This window comes from Anomaloglossus baeobatrachus, chromosome 1 (assembly GCF_048569485.1).
Source record: "Anomaloglossus baeobatrachus isolate aAnoBae1 chromosome 1, aAnoBae1.hap1, whole genome shotgun sequence".
NCBI lineage: Eukaryota > Metazoa > Chordata > Amphibia > Anura > Aromobatidae > Anomaloglossus > Anomaloglossus baeobatrachus.
In genome coordinates this window covers 275,509,882-275,528,345 of record NC_134353.1, presented here as the reverse complement: position 1 = coordinate 275,528,345, position 18,464 = coordinate 275,509,882, and the positions used below count along the sequence as shown (strand labels likewise).

Below are 18,464 nucleotides of genomic sequence, written 5' to 3'. Positions count from 1 at the left end.
GTGTTTTACTTTGGCTGGTTATCAAATGGGAGACTCCATGTCAATTTTTAAAATTATTTATTTATTTATTTATTTATTAGGTTAAAGAAAGCTAAAAAAAAACACCCTTTAGTGCCACATGAAATGCACAAAAGCGTTCAAGTGTACAAACCCTACTCCATCTAAGTTCTGCCTCCTAAATCAACTCTCCCTGAAGTGCTTCCAGAGGACCACGTGAAGAACATTGCACCCGTGGGTTTTGTATAAGACCCAATGACACAATGCAGCAGACCAATCATAGTAATGGCTGTAGCCAACATGGCTATAGCATTACCATGAATGGCAGGCATTCCCTGCATATTTATTGACTGTAACAGCCAAAAAACATGCAGGGCGGGCATAGCGACCGGGCGCCCCAACGCTCGATCGAGTATCGAGCAGTGCCGAGCACGCCCACTCTTCAGTACCCATAACCATACAGTGTATTTTGATGTCACTTGAACACTACTTACTAAGGCTGTGTTTGCAATAAAGGGCTTAACGCTAGAAGTCCCAGAAATTTCGAGCTCCCCCCTGAAGTCCCGAAAGAGGGTCAAATGACCATTAGTCCAAACTGACATCTGACAACTCTGATGGTTCCAATTAGCATGCTTTCATTTGTAAATGTGGCTATTGCCTGAGGACTCTGCAGGGGGCAATTGTGTTGATCCACCTCAACAAAGGATGTTAGCTAAAAGCCTTCAGGTCATTCGAACCGTCTCTGGGTTACAAAGGTAGAAATATTAAATGACCCCTCTCTGGGACTTCTAGTGCTAAAAGGCGTTTACCACAGTCGTAGGAGACCTGTTATGCGGGCTTTACGCGCTACGACATTGCTTGCAATTGATAGCGATATCGAGCGTGTAAGCACCCGCTGCCGTCGTGACCCCGACGATAAAACATTAACGATATTGTAGCGTTTAAAGCCCCCTTTAGTCTTACACAAGTCTTTGCCAGACAATTAGATGCTTTGCAGTATTTTTATTCGCAGCACTTTGATTTAATGCAAATTTTATTTTTGAGATCAATTTGTCAAACCTGGTGAATTAAAATTTCAAATAATTCAACCATCTTTTCTGATGCAGCATTATTGCTATCTCCTGATGACAGCATAGCCTCTTCTGAATCTTTTTATGGATTTTTGTCTTTTATCTTCGAGCCCTTGTGTCAATTGAAATCACAAATCAATGATGTGAAAAATTTAGCCCATGCAGAAGATAATACAAGTACAGAGATTATCAGTCCTGCCTGCTTTGCAAACATTATTTCTGCAAAATGATATTTCTGCTGCTTGCAGTAATGTGAAGAAGTGATCTGTGTAAATGAAAAGCTTACTTTTACATTCGTGACTTATCAGTGACCGACCAAAATGATAATCAAGTCTTTCTCAATATAGTTCTTTTACTTCTTCTGAGTTTATTTAATCTCTATATACATTTAATTACATTGTAGAACTTGTCCTGGATTTCTTTTAAGCAGCAGTTTCTTTAGTTTCTTTTCTCTGCGTCAAGATTTCTAAGCATTCTTAAGCTTATATATGTTAAAGGGAGTTTGTCAGCTCCAAAATCAGTTTCAAAGAATAAGACTTTGAAGGGGACATTTGTAGGGGACAAACAGGAACAATGCCATTGCTCCTATACTTTCACTACTAGCCAGCAGAACTTTTACACTGCATTCACGCATCCGTACGTCATGGTCTAAGTAAGAACTGCAATGTATGGATTGGCCAAGGGTCTCCTTATATTCATGTAATGTAATTATTTCTTTTAATTACACACAGCATTATTTCTTGTGGCACACTTTAAGGATTTATAAACTTTCTTAATGGAGTTTTCAATATTCCAAGTGGTAGAATTTTTAAAATAGTATTACTTTTAGGGGATTTCAGATATACCGTATAGGCTATCAAAGTCACTACAAGCCTTAGTAAAATCAAAGATACCCTAGCATGGAAACAGATGGTAACTCTGTAGGAAACAATAGTCCATTGAATAACACAACACGCTAACAGATTTTTATGTTATTTAAAATTAATAAATGGTCCAAATAATATGCATCTTAGTAGAGATGAGCGGATTGTATGAAATTCGAAATTGCCAGCTATGCTGAATCATCCCCAAAAATCTGATTTACAGTGAATATATAATAATAAGAATCTAATTGCCCAGAAAATATGTGTAGAATACTGAGTTTCCCCAAGAGTTAATGGAACATGTTTTGAGCTCTGCAATGCAAAATACATTTTAATGTCCAAGTGACTTTAATCTATCTGGTTAAGGGGACAATAGAATGACTACTAGAGGTAACCAACAGCATATTTATTAAAACACTGCAATAGCAGACCTTTTAGGCTACCTAAATTGTATAAACAAAGTAAAATATACAGTGTCCACCCATATCCTGTCCACCGCCGTTAACTTGAGAACGGCAGCAGCTATAGGAATAAAAGTGGTGTCTAGGTATAGTAAAGTAGCCATGCACTCTGCAATGAAACCACCTATAGCGCCACCTGGTGGAAAACAACGGAGTTAGCATTTTTATCTCAAAAATGGAACGAGATAGAGAAAAAAAGTGAATTACAAAGTTGTAGGGCATCATCAATTCAATACGAATCGACACCTTGCATACAGAAATGCTATGATTAGAATGTTTAAAACTCACAGGGCTGCAGATGTGAAGCGATACCTCATGGAGACCTTCCTACAAGTCATTGGGTATGGTGGCTGCATGGAGTGGCCTCCACGCTCACGTGACCTGACCCCATTGGACTTCTTTCTGTGAGGTCACATCAAACAGCAGGTGTATGCGATCCCTCCAACAACATTGCAGGACCTACGCCAACGTATCACAGATGCTTGTGCAAACGTGTCACCTAACATATTGCACAACGTGCAGCAAGATACAGTATGCTGTCCAGAGTCCATATGTGCATTGCAGCTAACGATGGCCACTTTGAGTGTACCGCCTCAGTGTCAGCAGCCAAGACTGCTCGGATCCTGATCTGCGGTGGCTCGAGGGGTCTCCGGAACCAGGAGGGGACGTGCGGCCACTCAAAATAAAAAGGGGGGTATTTACAGGGGGTTTTGTGTTTAGAGTTCATGACGCCACCCATGGTGTATGGTAAGGTGTACCTCCACTGCTGTTGGGAGCGCCCAGTGGCGATGGGATGGCAGCTAGGTGTTTAACCTCTCCGTGGGTAGGGGGAATGCCCCCAGGCTTGGTGATGGTAGTAAGGGGATACTGTTGGGGAGGAAAGGGTCACTGCGCACTCACTCAGTCCAATAACGCTGACACCAACAACTTGTAAATCAAAATTCTGAGCTCCGATGCAGCAGGGAGGGAGTACGCTTGCATCCCGTGCCCGATGGTCTTGCTTTTTAGCCTGTGATTGTTCCCTTGGCACCTACTTTACTGGTTAGCCCCTGTAGTATAGAACCAGTTGGGTCCCGCTCACCTGTATGGCTAACGAAGTGAGCTTGCTCTTAGGGTTTACGCTTGGGATTTCCTGGACCATGTATTGGGAAAGTCCTATCCCCCTCGTTGCGCTAGTACCCCGATTTTGGAGCGGGTGGAAAATGATTCCTGAAGACTTTGTCCTCGTCGATTGAATTACCAGGATGCTTGAAGCTACTTCCCGGCCTAGGGTCCACGTACCACGTCGTGCCCTGGCCCCTGTCCGGAGATGGCACAAGGCCGCTGGCTGCCCTCCTCGGCAGTTCCGTGCCCCTTGACACGATCCCCTGCAACTGGGGTTCCAGCTCCTACCAGGCTCAGACCAACGTCTGCCACCTAGTAACAAAGGATCCCAGCTCCTGACCTCCTCCGACTGACTTGTGACCTCTCCTCACGAGAGTCCCCACTCAACTCACTGCTCCTGACCCTCCCTAACCAACCCCCCAAGTGGGCGGCCCTATTCCTTTCAGGCTACCCAATGGTGTGTCTGGTGGGTGTGGTACAGAGTGTTTCTAGGATTTCGATTAGCTTGTTCTTAGCAACACCAAAGGCCAAGGACCCGTAACCAAGGAGGATATGGACATCATGCAGAAGGGCAGATTGCACAATATCCTGTGATGACTTGATAGGCTAAGGCGTCACATGAGCATCAAAGTTAAATGAGTGCCATATGCGGGACCAGCATTCAATGTTTTGGGGGGGTCATGGGTTTCATATCATCGCATTCCTGTATGCAAGGTGTTGATTCGTATTGAATTCATGATGCCCTACAATTTTGTAATTCACTTTTTTTCTCTATTTCGTTCCGTTTTCGAGATAAAAATGCTAACTCGTTGTTTTCTACCAGGTGGCGCTATAGGTGGTTTCATTGCGTAGCGCATGGCTACTTTACTATACTTAGACACATCTTCTATGCCTATAGCTGCCGCTGGTCTCAAGTTAATGGCGGTGGACAGGATATGTGTGGACACACTGTGTGTATATATATATATATATATATATATATTTTGGAGGGACCAATGCATGCCTTAATATTATTTATAGACATGAGATGCAATCAGAAGAAGTTAACAAGCAAAAAGAATCCTAAAACATACAATTTTATTAACTATACATTAAATACACAATAGGGGGTGTATAAGTGAAAAAAAACTCCATAAAAAAGGTAACCAGGCAGGCACCAAATAACAAGGGAGGGGAGAGTGATAGGCGACACTATTATAATGTTTTCAGTGTAAATATTTGATCTCCTGTGAACAAGAATTTTATAAGTAATAAAAAATGTATTCACTCGCAAAAACATGCCTTAATTCTGTATCGATGGAGATCAATGAAATTAAATGCAAATTTGGGACTTACTGTACAGTATACATAACAAAGTTGCTGTTGTAAAACACATGAAATCATACTGCTTTTCGTGAATTAAAGGGGTATTCCCATCTCCAATATGTAGTAGGTATAATAATATTAGAATATACAGTACTTCTGATTAGAAATTTAGTATAGTTCTGATTCACTGTCACTTGCCTCATGTGCAGGGCATTACAGGACCTCGGTTATCCATGGTTACAGCCACTAGCAACTAACTAACTCACTATATGTGTGGTCATAAGCATTAATATCTAAGGTATTTTTATTATACCTACTACATATTAGGCTAAGATCTTGGAGATAGGAATACCCCTTTAAATAAGTTCTACAAAGAATAACACAATATCATATCAGTACTTAATTAAATGAGTATTATAAATGATAATAACTTTGCTTCTTAAGCCTGCTTTACACGTTGCAATTTCGCATACAATATCGTATGCGATTTGCAACGCCCCCATCGTATGTGTGGCACGTTCAAATTGTTGAACATGCCACACAAACGATTAACCCCCATCACATGTACTTACCCTTCCATACGACCTCGATGTGGGCGGCGAACGTCCACTTCCTGGAGTGGGAGGGACATTCGGCGTCACATCGACGTCACGCAGCAGCCGGCCAATAGAAGCGGAGGGGTGGAGATGAGCGGGATGTAAACACCCCGCCCACCTCCTTCCTTCCGCATTGTGGGCCGGGAGCCGCGGGATGCAGGTAAGATCTGTTCAATGTTCCCGGGGTGTCACACACTGCGATGTGTGCTGCCTCGGGCACATTGAACAACCTCACGTTCAATTCTAGAGAAATGAACGATGTGCGTTCGATGAATGTTTTACCGTTCATTCGCAATCGCACGTACCTGTCACACACTGCAATGTACCTTACGATGCCGGATGGGCGTCACTTACGACGTGACCCTGCCGACACATTGTAAGATACATTGCAGCATGTAAAGCAAGCTTTAGATTCAGTAATAATAATTAAAATGCTGTTGCACATGATTACCCAGATTCTCAATGTTTAATTTTACATTTTGTTCAATGATCAGAAACCATTCAATATGTGTAAAGCAAGAACTGTGAATGGAAAAATGCTAATTCTATTTAATTTAATTATTTCACTGTAAACATGTCTGGCGGTATCTTGGCACAAATCCTTATGAGAACAATTAATAAGTTGTCAGCAGACTAGTAGATGCAAAGGATGACAAATACAACATTCACTGAGAGACAATTATTAAAACTGTCGACATTTTAGACAGTGAAAACTTACTTGAAAGTCAAAGGATTTGCCAAATGTAAGCGTTATTTTGCTATTCATGAATTTTATACTGTTTAGTCTAAATGCAAACGACATAATACTTGGCACCAATATTTTTTAAGAAAGATCCTATTGTTCTTCTACATAAAGTGGGTGAAATAAGTATTGAACAGGTCATCAATTGTAAATGTATTTCTAAAGGTGCTATTGATATGAATTTCTCACCAGATGTCAGTAACAACCCATCCAATCACCACTGACAAAGAAATCAAACCATAAATGTCCATAAATTAATTAAAGTGTAATAATGAGACGTGACACAGGAAAAAGTATTGAGCACATGAAGAAAGATAGAAGCAAAAAGCCATGGAAAGTCATGACACCAGCTGAAGCCTATCAGTAGTTAGGAAGCAATCCTGCCATGTAATGAAAAATAATATCAGCTGGTTCAACTGATGGCCTATAAAAAGGTGTCTCATTCCGGTCATTTGGTGGCCGTGTGTTACAGGCAGGATCTGCCTCTAATAATTGTGGGTAACAAAAAGCAACCGCCCGTGATTATTAACATGTTAAATACCGCTATTAAACTTTGACAGTAGCATTTAACACATGGCAGTATGAGGGCACCATTCTATGCGCTCATTGACGTGCCTATGACGTGATTGTGTGGTGCTGATGGTTTGCTATGACATTTGGGGGGTCTGCTAAAGACCTCCGTGCTTATCTTTATGGAGTATTCTTGAAACTCTGCCTGTAGCCAGGCTTCAAAGGAGACTGTGATTTTTACTATATACAGCAATACTATGGCCTTGTTGTATATAGCTCAAGAGATCGCATATTGTGGACCCCAAAGGGGACTAACAAATACAGTGCAAAGTTAAAAAAACTAACATAAGTATGAATACCTCCCTTTCCCCCCCCCCATTAAAAATAAAGATAATAAAAAATACACATGTGGTAATGCTGAATTCAGAAATATCTGATTTATCAAAATATTAAAATTAGAGATGAGCGAACCTAACATGTGGTACAAACTCAGACTTTTCCATTTACACAGAGTTCGGGTGCTTTACGAATGGAAACCACCCGTGGGAGCATCGCTGTGGTCGGGTATGCTCTGTGCTTGGTCCAGTGTATGCCGCTTGCAGTGTTTGATCGGCTCTCACTCGGGGTAACAACAGCGTGATCAGATGCAGTGTGCACCAAAGAAATAGAAAAATATCTGACCACCCTCCCCTTAAAATGTTCTGCATATGCCTGGCTTCATTTCAGCGGAGACCTGAACTGCTAATCAGTGATTTCAAATGAAATTCAGGTCAAGTCTGGGTCCAAAACCAAACCTTAAAAAAGTTCAGCTGGACCAGCAGAACTCAAACTTCCATGGATCTGCTCATCCTTAACATCCCTAATTAAAATAATTACCTCAACTGGTGAACATCATAAACAAAAAAAATCAAGAATGTCAAAAGTAAGGGTTTTTGTGGTCACTGAAATATCACAAAAAATGATGAAGCAAGTGATCAAAACATCATATCTCACCTATTCAAGGCTATGGGTGCACCACAAAAAAACAAAAATCAAATCCCACATAACTCAACAATCTAGCATTCAATTTTTAAGGCTACATTGCTGTTATTTAAAAAAGAAAATGTTTTTGGACTTGGACATTTTTTTCACTACAGATGTATATAAAAGAATGCCATATGGATAACAAAAAAAGATAAAAAATCAACTTTTTTATTATGGATGAAAATAAAACAATATTTTAAATACTTTTGTGAACTCATCCTAATTAAATATAATATCGATATATTGACCATTGAGTGATTTAAATAAAAAATAAAAATAAACCCCTAGTCTTTAGCACTTTAGCACTAACAAAATGCGACCGCACAGTAGAATTGAAAACAATATCCTCAGAGCTTTTGTATAGATTCACAGGAAGACGGACCAGGCCAATCTTGTACCAAGAGTCTTACAGGATGCCTTCCATTAACATACTATAATATCCAAAAATGATGTAAACAATTGAAAAATGAATTTAATCTTGTTATTGAAAGTGAAATGGTTACCTACAAGATGATGGTCGAGTTCTCAACCTTGAAGACACTAATAACAACAACATATAAAGTAATGTTATGTTTATGTATTAGGAAAGTAATGTATGGTATAATGTATAGTGTAAGATATGACAAGGTTTCATAATATTTAAAGTTTTAGCAGTATTCACATTGTAATGTATGCACATTAATATAAGGTGTACTGTCTGTAACCGCACAGTTTCGTGTAAAGCACTGTAATAAATAGCAGTGTTAGGGTATTGTAGGTCAAAGGTCAAATCTGCTTGGCAATAGCCAGTAGAGAGTTGGGAAGAGCCTAAGGGGACAAAGCTACAGCTGAGGAGATTAGTGATCTCAGGGAATGGCTAGTGAGTAGGATGGACGTACAGTCTGTCGAGTTGTGTTTTGGCCACACTCTGTGGGTGACTTGTGGAGACTGCAACATGAACAGACACAAGGAGGGTGGTTGTAACCTAGAACGGAGAGTTGCAAATAAAGCCGAGACTGGTAAAGAAGCTGAATGCAACCCTTGTGGGTGTGCTCTATAGACGAACGCTTAGTAGCAGTCCCTTAGTAACTTATAGCTGAGTGGTAATGGGCCAGAATGGTGTTGGACAGGAAATGAGTATACAGTGCTGTGCCTACATGCGAGAGCATCATTACTCCCTGTGGCTGGGAAGACGCGGAATCATTGGTAGTCAAGAACTATTTTCTCGGGCTGTTCTGTTACGCTAAGCTGAGTGGTGGCAGAAGGTCTGGGAACATCAGCGATAAAGCATATGGCTATCATGAATGTTATTATCTGTGCTAGGTATCATAATATGAGGGCATCCTAGCCCAATTTTTTTTAATTATTTATTTTTTCACCAATATAAAAATGCAGTGTGTGTGATTGCAAGCAGTCAGACATGCCGTCACATAGGGTGGGGGTATGGTCTGACTGCAACCAATCACAGACGCCGGGACTGACAGTTGGAGGGGGACCCAGTGCATGTGTATGAAGGATAGTGAGCAGCCTGGAACTAGTGTTACAGCCCTGGGAGACTGGTAAATATAACGCGCCTGCTTTTCCCTATTTTCTTCATTTTTCTTTTATTTTTTTTTTAATTACTAGTGCTGCCAGATCTGGATAAGTACCCAGAGTTCCTTGAGAACTCCAGGCCCAGGGTCGGTGCATGGGTACTTGTGAACCCGCCAGATCCTGACATTTACAGTCCAGGTCTGCCTATCACTAGTTAAGAGGTACAGTATTTTGTCCATTCACAAGATTGTTCAGCTTAGCACAGCATTCATGTGTTCATGAAGGAGGTGCTCTCAGACTCCTTTGACAGTGGATTATCGCTTAGACAATAAAAGAATCAGTCATTGGTAATTCTACATGCCAAATATTTTTTTTCTCCAGTATAATCAGGGGACAATCAGAATGGACACATACACATTAGACTATTGGCCGAGCAAACTGATATTGGTGGGTTTGCATTACTTTTTTGTCCAGTTATATATAGGCATAGTATACAGTGTAGGTGGACAAGTCTATAGTTTCCAACAAAGCAATAAAAAGTAATCTCTCCAGAGCTGGTCTAGATAGTACTTGTACTGCAATGACGTATTAAATGGGGTGGCCACCAAATGTTAATTTATTAAACTTATTGGGGACATGATTTTGTGGCACATACTAACAGCCTTCCTGTATAAAATCTGCTACTTGAGGTGTTTGTGACCAGACCTGTCTATCAGCCTCCTCAAAATAAAATCACTTTACTTGGGAAAGCTCTAATGTCTGGTAAGATGCTTCTACATCAGCCTGTATTTTGTAGACAGGAGTATCATGTAGTATGTGAAGAAGACTGTACTAGCAAGTACTAGGAGACCATATTATACTTATATATTAGCAGGTGCCATAAAAACATGCCCACCATCACATTTTTTAAAATAAACAATAAGTGGTCAACTCTTTAAACTTACTATTTTATTTGGGAAATCGTTGATAGTACAAAGTGTTTGTGGAAATTCTGGGAATTTTTTCATGGATGATGTTTTTCATGTGGGTCTCTTCATTTATTTTTATTTCACTGATGGAGTGTTCCTTTAAATCTAAGTCCCCTGCCCCTGTTCTTATACTCACCAGCTGCTGTCTTCATCTTCTTCCAGCGGCAGTCAGGTCAGTCAGTCATGATTTGTGACCTGTCGGCAACTCCAGTGGTCAAAACTCAATACAAGTCTATGAGAGCCTAATTCTTGCCTCATTCTGATTGTCATAGAGTTGCACTGAGCGCTTGTGACAAAACTTCTGACATCACGGAGTGATGCTGAAAAAAGTAGAAGCTGCCATAGAGTGAGTATAATACTAGGGCAAGGGGACTTAGATTTAAAGCACCAGTCCAGTGGTGAAATAAAAAAAAATATGCTGGAATGGTGGTTTAAAGGAGTTGATGGTATTATGATATATGGACAGCATGATGGCTTTGTGGTTAGTGCTGTTCCCTTGAGGCTCTTAGATCCTGGGTTCATGCCCCACCAAAAACAATGTCTGTAAATAATTTGTATGTTCTCCTTATCCTTGTGTGGGTTTGCTACTGGTATAGGAAATTTAGATTGTTTGCCCCAATGGAGACAGTGATGATGATGCCTGTAATGTGCCATGGACTATAAAAGCACAATATAAGTTAATAAATTGACTAAATACAATTGGTCATTGATATCAGATTGGGTGGAGTCTGGTGCTCCACAGGTCAACTATTACCAACTTTGACATCAGCATCTGGATATATAAACAATTAATCATTGGAGTTGCTATGTGTCAAACTCCAACTGATAGGTCATTGATAAAATAGTCTTAGAAAACCCCTTTAAAGGGTACATCTATGTATCTTTGCTAATAAAATTAAAGTTTTCTGACCCTCAGTTGCTGCCTGTATGTTTTTTCAGATGTTCACATACAGAACTGCTGGTCGTCATTAGAAATTCAAGATGACAGGCACATTTCTTAAAAAATAAAGGGGCAGTTGAAAAAAATTACTTTTTTGTTCATCAGCAAAGTGTACAATACAGAGTGTACATTCCAATACTTCACAATTCAAGTCCAGCAAATTGTACAAATAAATTTCCTTTTTAAAGCTTGCAAAATTGTACAATATTAGTTGTAACCAGAATAAAATAAATAAAGGATTGTATTCATTATATTTAACTTTTAGAGTTGAGCGGACCTGTGGAAGTTCGGGTTCTGCAAGTTGAGACAGACTTTATATATAGTTATGTTCTACACACTGCATCTGATAACGCTCAAGGGGCTTGAACTGGGCCTAGCACTGAACATAAACGAGCACAGTAATGCTTGTGCGAGTGGCTTGCGCACGTAAAGCAGTCGAACCCCGAATTCGAACACATTTTTTTGTAGTCTGTGTTCAGTATGAACACTGAACTTTAAAGTTCGGGTCCGCTCATTTCTATTAACTTTTACTAGTACTATTGATTGATTTGATAGGGAAAATGTAAGTCAGAAGCACACAACAGAAAGCCCTTGTGTAGAACAGTTTGTTAGTCCTCGGTGCCCAAAAACCAATTGGTTGGTAAAAGAGTTAAGTGCTCACCTTCAGTCACCACCCTGTTAGCTCATTTGCAAAATCCTTACTAATTTTGTTAGTAGACTGCAAGCTAGCAGTAGCTCATTAAAATAATTAATACACTTCTTTGCATGCAAATTAGGATCACTTCCCACAGTCAATCAACTAACCCTACAACCAATCATTGATAATCAGGTGACTGGGTGGATGGAACTTTATTGCTCTTATGTCACTGTGATAGGTGTGTCACGTCTGACACAGTTATGTGTTTTTTGGCCATAGAAGGTCAGAGCGTCTGGCTACACTGAATGCTCCCTGACTTTCCATTGTTCCTGCTGTCAGTATTCAGTGGTATAGATAGCTTTCCTGCTGGATTTATCTCTCGCCCTTTTGGACCCAGCAGGAGCTCGACTTCCACTCAGCTGTTGATTGTCAGTATTCCATTCCTGTTTAAATATGCCTTTCTTCCTTTGGACTGTGCTGGTGATATTTTCAGTTTCTTCAAGCCGGGGTTGAAGCAGGTGGTTTGTACTCCTCTGTGGTGTCATAGCTGAAAGCTCTGCTGAATTCATACCAGAGTCATGATGATAAGTAGTTCATGCTTTTCTTGCTGTGTGTCCCTCTTGTGTCTTCTATAGTTGTTTAGTGGGGCTGACGAAGAGCTCATCCCATCTGTTCCTTATTTAAGCCCCAGCATTTGTGATACCTAGAGTCAGATATCTGGCTCGATGCATAGGTGCGGAATCTAGGGTGGTTGGGAATCCCAGGGACCAGCAGTAGGTTTGGTCAGGGGTCACCATCTTCACTCTCCGTAAAACACAGTATTTCCCTTCCCTTTTGCCATTTTCTTGTTACTTCCCTGTACTTAGCGTGACAGCTGCACAGACCACTTGAGCAAATAGGAGTTCGGAGGTATAAGTAACTTGTTTTAGATCTTTTACTGTATATCTAATTAGTTCAAAAGCTAGAAAAAAACCCTGTATAATTACAAATTTCTAAGGTTCTCTGCTCTGCGTTTTTTCTTTTTGTATTGGTTATATATCTCTAAAAAATGGCAGATGAGATTATCGGCTACACGTTTTTAGGAGCCTGCCTAGACAGTTTTGTTACTTGACTACTACTTATTCATAATCTGCACCCAAGTGTGAGCCATCATTCATGTACATCACTAGCATAAAACGATAATCTAAAAATGTACTAAATAATTGGTGAATATTTGTCATATAGTTAACAATGATAAAATGTTTATCAGTTTCTGATAGAATACGTTGGTAACGTTTGCTATATTGTTTAATTTTGCAGGTGGTAAAAATGATGATTGTGGTGGTGGTGACCTTTGCAATTTGTTGGCTTCCCTATCATATATTCTTTATCGTAACTGCACTCGATATCAAAGTGGAAAGGTGGAAATATATCCAACAAATCTACTTGGCCATTTTTTGGCTGGCAATGAGCTCAACGATGTACAACCCAATAATATATTGCTGTCTAAATAAAAGGTAAGAAGAAAATGTGGGAAGACCTAGTGCTTAGATCTATCAATTAGCGAGTCTGATATGACAATTACCCTTCAAGAATGAAATCAGGCAGCAAAAGCTACTCCATAGGGAGGGGATAATTCTTTGGCAAATTTCCAGACTGTGATTTCTGTCTTATAATTAGTGTTAGAAGCATTTAGAGCCAATGATCTGAAATAATATGTCTCATGTGATTCATGCTCATCATAAGCTGAGACATGGCACACTATTTTGTATTTTAACTGATAGCTTCCATCTGGAAATTAACTGTATCCTTTTCACAGTTGTTTAGAAATAACTATTTTAATTTGGACCTTTTTTTTTAGAGATATGTCTGAGCTTATTTTGATTGCAATCTGCTTCATGTGACCTGGAAAATAAATTATAAACTTATTTATTCAGTTGTACAAAGAGGACTCACATACACAAGGTCATCGGAACACAATTTGCAATACTATTTTTAAACTGTGATAAAGATATTGATAAAAGAATCTCAGTGCACAATGGCCTTGCTCTCATGAAACATGCACAAGTTTCAAACCTTATCTTTGAAAGATAACAGAGTCGGACCCATGACATGGTGTACATAATTTATATTTTATGTTAAGCCATTACCTTTACCAATATATGTGTCGATAGAAAAATATTTTTCTTTCCCTTCATATTTTCCATTATTTTTCCTTCACCCTGTTCTATTCCTTTTCCTTTACTCCTTTTCCCCTTCCACTGCCCCCTTTGCCTAACCTATTCACCATTCTTTCTTTCCTTCCCCCTTTTCCTGGGTCTTTTTCTGGTTAATCTACACCCATTTTTCCCTTTTCTTTCTTGATTCTTATATTAAGAGCTGATCACACATGATGTCATATTTTATTATTTTCCTCCTTCCCCCTTTATTACAAAATCCCTTAATAAATATATTACCATACTTAAGTATTTATCCCAGTGAAACCCAATAGGGTTCCTATATAGTATTTTGTCCCTTTTTATGGTCTCCACGATTCCCCACATGGAATGATGCCCTCATGGCACCTACCACTGATGCCCCCACAGCACTCCACAAAGAAAGATGCCCCACAGCTTTCCCACCCACAGTATTATGCGCTGGCCCACAGTTCTTCACACAGTATAATGCTCCCACAGTACATCACTCTCAGAATGATGACTTTATAGTAAACCTCTCCACACATTATGATGTCCCCAATATCCACAACACAGAATCATACCCCACAGTGCCCCATGCACTCATTTTAATGCCCCACTGCACTCCATATAGTATGATATCTCACAGTTCCTAACACAATATTATGCCTCCCACAACCACCCACATGCAATATATTTCTTTCACAGCCCTCCAAACACTATTATCCTCCCACTGACCACTCACATAGTGTGATGCCCTCACAACCATATGAACATTACATTGCCTTCCACAGTACATTACCTCTGACAGTAATATGCCCCCACAGATCCCCTCACAATCTCTTTCACATTCAGTTTGATGTCTCTTTGACAACCCAAACAGTATTGTTCACCCACACAGCATTTCACTTGCCTATGTGTCCTGTTCTTCTGACATAGCTGGTCTCTGCTGCCTGGCATGTGAAATGATATGAGAATGTCACAGTGGTCCTTGCAGAGCCTTCTTTCTGTACATAAACTAAACATGGTTCTCATGGATCCCTGATCCACCACTGTAGTCAACTGTAACTCACAGTTCTAACAACAAATGAAGTCGGGACATACACCCAACCGCCTAGGACAGCAGGACATAAATTAAGCACTATCCTGCTGGATCTTGGAATGGTTGGAAGGTATGAAAATTTTAAGAGTTAAAAGAGGAATTTGTCACCCTTTTGTGGGTTTTTTTGTCATTAATATGGGCATATAAGTGACATAGAGGGGAAATTAGCCATACCTGTATGCCTCCTGGTTGTTGGGTCATTTTGGAAAAAGCCTCTTATATATCTTCTATCTTCTGGGCTATGTAGCGTGTGCTGCCTGGAAGATAAGCTGGCCTCCAGACTTCATTACCCACAATTTCTCCTCTTCTTCTCTTTAGTATTGGAGCGGGTTGAAAATCCCGCTCCTGCACATTCTGCCTGCCGTCTCTCCCCCTTTACTTTTTTGCCCTTCAATGGGCATAGTGTTCAATTTTGATATGCGCAGGCACTATGGAGTAACTGTAAAGTAGCAGAAGAAGTAGCTGATTCTGAAAAATAATTTGTGTGTATGCATGTTCAATTTAAAATGTTTAAACATAGATATTAGTTATATTATTTTTAGGAATACATTAAGGTCCATTTTAGGTCCAAGATGTAATAAGGTTACATTTATGTGTTGATGCTATAGCAGCAACACACAGACCCCTTGTTCTTATGCTATACTGGGATAAAAATGTATATGTTCGGTATTAAAGCAACCTAAAATCTAAAATAAAAATATGTAATCTCTACATTTCACTTTCCCTCTTTGTATCTTGCTTTTATTTTATACAGATTTCGTGCTGGCTTCAAAAGAGCATTCCGATGGTGTCCATTTATTGAAGTATCTAGTTATGATGAACTAGAACTCAAATCCACAAGGTTTCACCCAACAAGACAGAGCAGTCTATACACAGTATCCAGAATGGAATCCAGTATGACCGTTGTATTTGATCCAAATGATGGTGAAAGTTCCAGATCTAGTCACAGCCACAAGAAAAGAGTCACTTCTAGTGAATCGACTTTAAATGGTTGTTCCCGAAAAAACTCTACAGATGTTTCAACAAATTCCATTTTCATTAGTTCACCCTGTACATCAGTAGATTGCTATTCATAAATTATAAGCAAGATAAATACTAAATACTAGAGTTGAGCGGATCAGGCAAAATTCAAATGTGCCTGTTCTTTTTGATTTTCTCAGGAAAATCAATTCACTGAGCAGTTATTCTATCATTATGCTTATGGGTTATTACAGACCCCTACAAATAATAAATGTAAGACTTAAAAAAGAAAAAACATCTTATACTCACCACACCACTTACCTTTCTGGTCCCTTACACTGTGTGCAGAATTATTAGGCAAATAAGTATTTTGATCACATGATAATTTTTATACATGTTGTCCTACTCCAAGCTGTATAGACTTGAGAGCCAACTACCAATTAAGTAAATCAGGTGATGTGCATCTCTGTAATGAGGAGGGGTGTGGTGTAATGACATAAACACCCTATATAAGGTGTGCTTAATTATTAGGCAACTTCCTTTCCTTTGGCAAAATGGGTCAGAAGAGAGATTTGACGGGCTCTGAAAAGTCCAAAATTGTGAGATGTCTTGCAGAGGAATGCAGCAGTCTTGAAATTGCCAAACGTTTGAAGCGTGATCACCGAACAATCAAGCGTTTCATAGCAAATAGCCAACAGGTTCGCAAGAAGCGTGTTCGGCAAAAAAGGCGCAGAATAACTGCCCATGAATTGAGGAAAATCAATCGTGAAGCTGCCAAGATGCCATTTGCCACCAGTTTGGCCATATTTCAGAGCTGCAATGTTACTGGAGTATCAAAAAGCACAAGGTGTGCTATACTCAGGGATATGGCCAAGGTAAGGAAGGCTGAAAAACGACCTTTGAACAAGAAGCATATGATAAAATGTCCAGACTAGGCCAAGAAATATCTTAAGACTGATTTTTCAAAGGTTTTATGGACTGATGAAATGAGAGTGACTCTTGATGGGCTAGATGGATGGGTAAGAGGCTGGATCAGTAAAGAGCAGAGAGCTCCACTCCAACTCAGATGCCAGGAAGGTAGAGGTGGAGTACGGGTATGGGCTGGTATCATCAAACATGAACTTGTGAGACCTTTATGGGTTGAGGATGGAGTGAAGCTCAACTCCCAGACCTACTGTCAGTTTCTGGAAGACAATTTCTTCAAGCAGTGGTACAGGAAGAAGTCGGTATCGTTAAAAAAACCCATGATTTTCATGCAGGACAATGCTCCATCACATGCATCCAACTACTCCACAGCATGGCTGGTGTTACAGGGGGCTGTCTGATAATAACCGAAAGGAGTATCAGACAGTCAGGGTCCACCGTGCAAAGACTTTGCTGCAGACTATGGCAGAGTGCAATACCTCTGTTAACTCACAGAAGGATATAATAAGTAAGTAAAGCAATTCCTCCCTTACTTGGAGGGTGTGTGGAATGATCTCTGTTAATAATCACAGAGACAAAGGCAATGTGTGCGAAATGGCACCTACCTAGGTCCGCTCTTCTAGTGGTGCAAAAGAGACGAACAGCAGCGTAAGCCGCACAAAGCTCCTACCTGCGTTCGCTCCACTAGTGTGCGAGGACACGAACCACTAGATATGGCACCTGCCTAGGTCCGCTCTTCTAGTGGTGCAAAAGAGACGAACAGCAGCGTAAGCCGCACAAAGCTCCTACCTCTGTTCGCTCCCCTAGTGTGCGAGGATACGAACAACTGCCAGACGCAGTATAAGGAACGTTACCCTAGCGGCAACGTCCACCTACGAGTAGAATCACAAGGCCCAGCCAGACCATGTGCCTCAGGCACCTGCCTATGTCCGCTCCCCTAAGAGGTAAGGATACGGACAGCAGCCGAAGCTGTAAGGTATAAGAACGCTACCCTGCCGGTAGCGCTCACCTAGCATAGACAGAGGAATGCCTAGAGGAACGCGCACAGAGCGTCTACTCATATGCATGAACCAAGAGGACTGAGCACCATGCGGCGTGTGTCAGGGTCTTATATAGACTCTGTGCCTCATCCAAGATGGAGGACACCAGAGCCAATCCGCTGCCAGAACGACAGGAGTGACGTCATGCTGGCCTATCACCGAGCAAGACGTCACAAGCACATGACCAGCGACCAATCGGCATAGAAGGTGTCAGAGACATGTGACCTCGTGTCAGCGATGATGTCACCCGCACATGTGCAATGGCTCCAAGATTGGACTTAGTCTCCGGCGCTCGCACATGTGCAGTAGCAAGAAATCTGGACTTAGTCTCCAGCGCTCGCACATGTGCAGTAGCAAGAAATCTGGACTTAGTCTCCAGCGCTCGCACATGTGCAGTAGCAAGAAATCTGGACATAGTCTCCAGTGCTCGCAGCAACCGTAACAGCTGGCCAGTAAAGGTCTAAAAGATGAAAAAATAATGACATAGCCCCCTTGTTCAACTGATCTTAACCCCATAGAGAACATGTGGTCCCTCATAAAATGTAAGATTTACAGGG

General features: G+C 40.6%; 1 protein-coding gene across 1 annotated transcript in view; it reads left to right on the top strand.

Annotated features, from left to right (window-relative positions):
* The window catches only part of TACR3 (tachykinin receptor 3), a 226,170-nt gene extending 208,718 nt beyond the window's left edge, over positions 1 to 17,452 (top strand). The window contains exons 4-5 of the mRNA XM_075336767.1: positions 13,028 to 13,224; positions 15,738 to 17,452. Of these exons, the coding sequence (XP_075192882.1) occupies positions 13,028 to 13,224; positions 15,738 to 16,059 (519 nt within the window). The 3' untranslated portion in view covers positions 16,060 to 17,452. The remainder of the gene's footprint in view (positions 1 to 13,027; positions 13,225 to 15,737) is intronic.
* Positions 17,453 to 18,464: the final 1,012 nt, after the last annotated feature.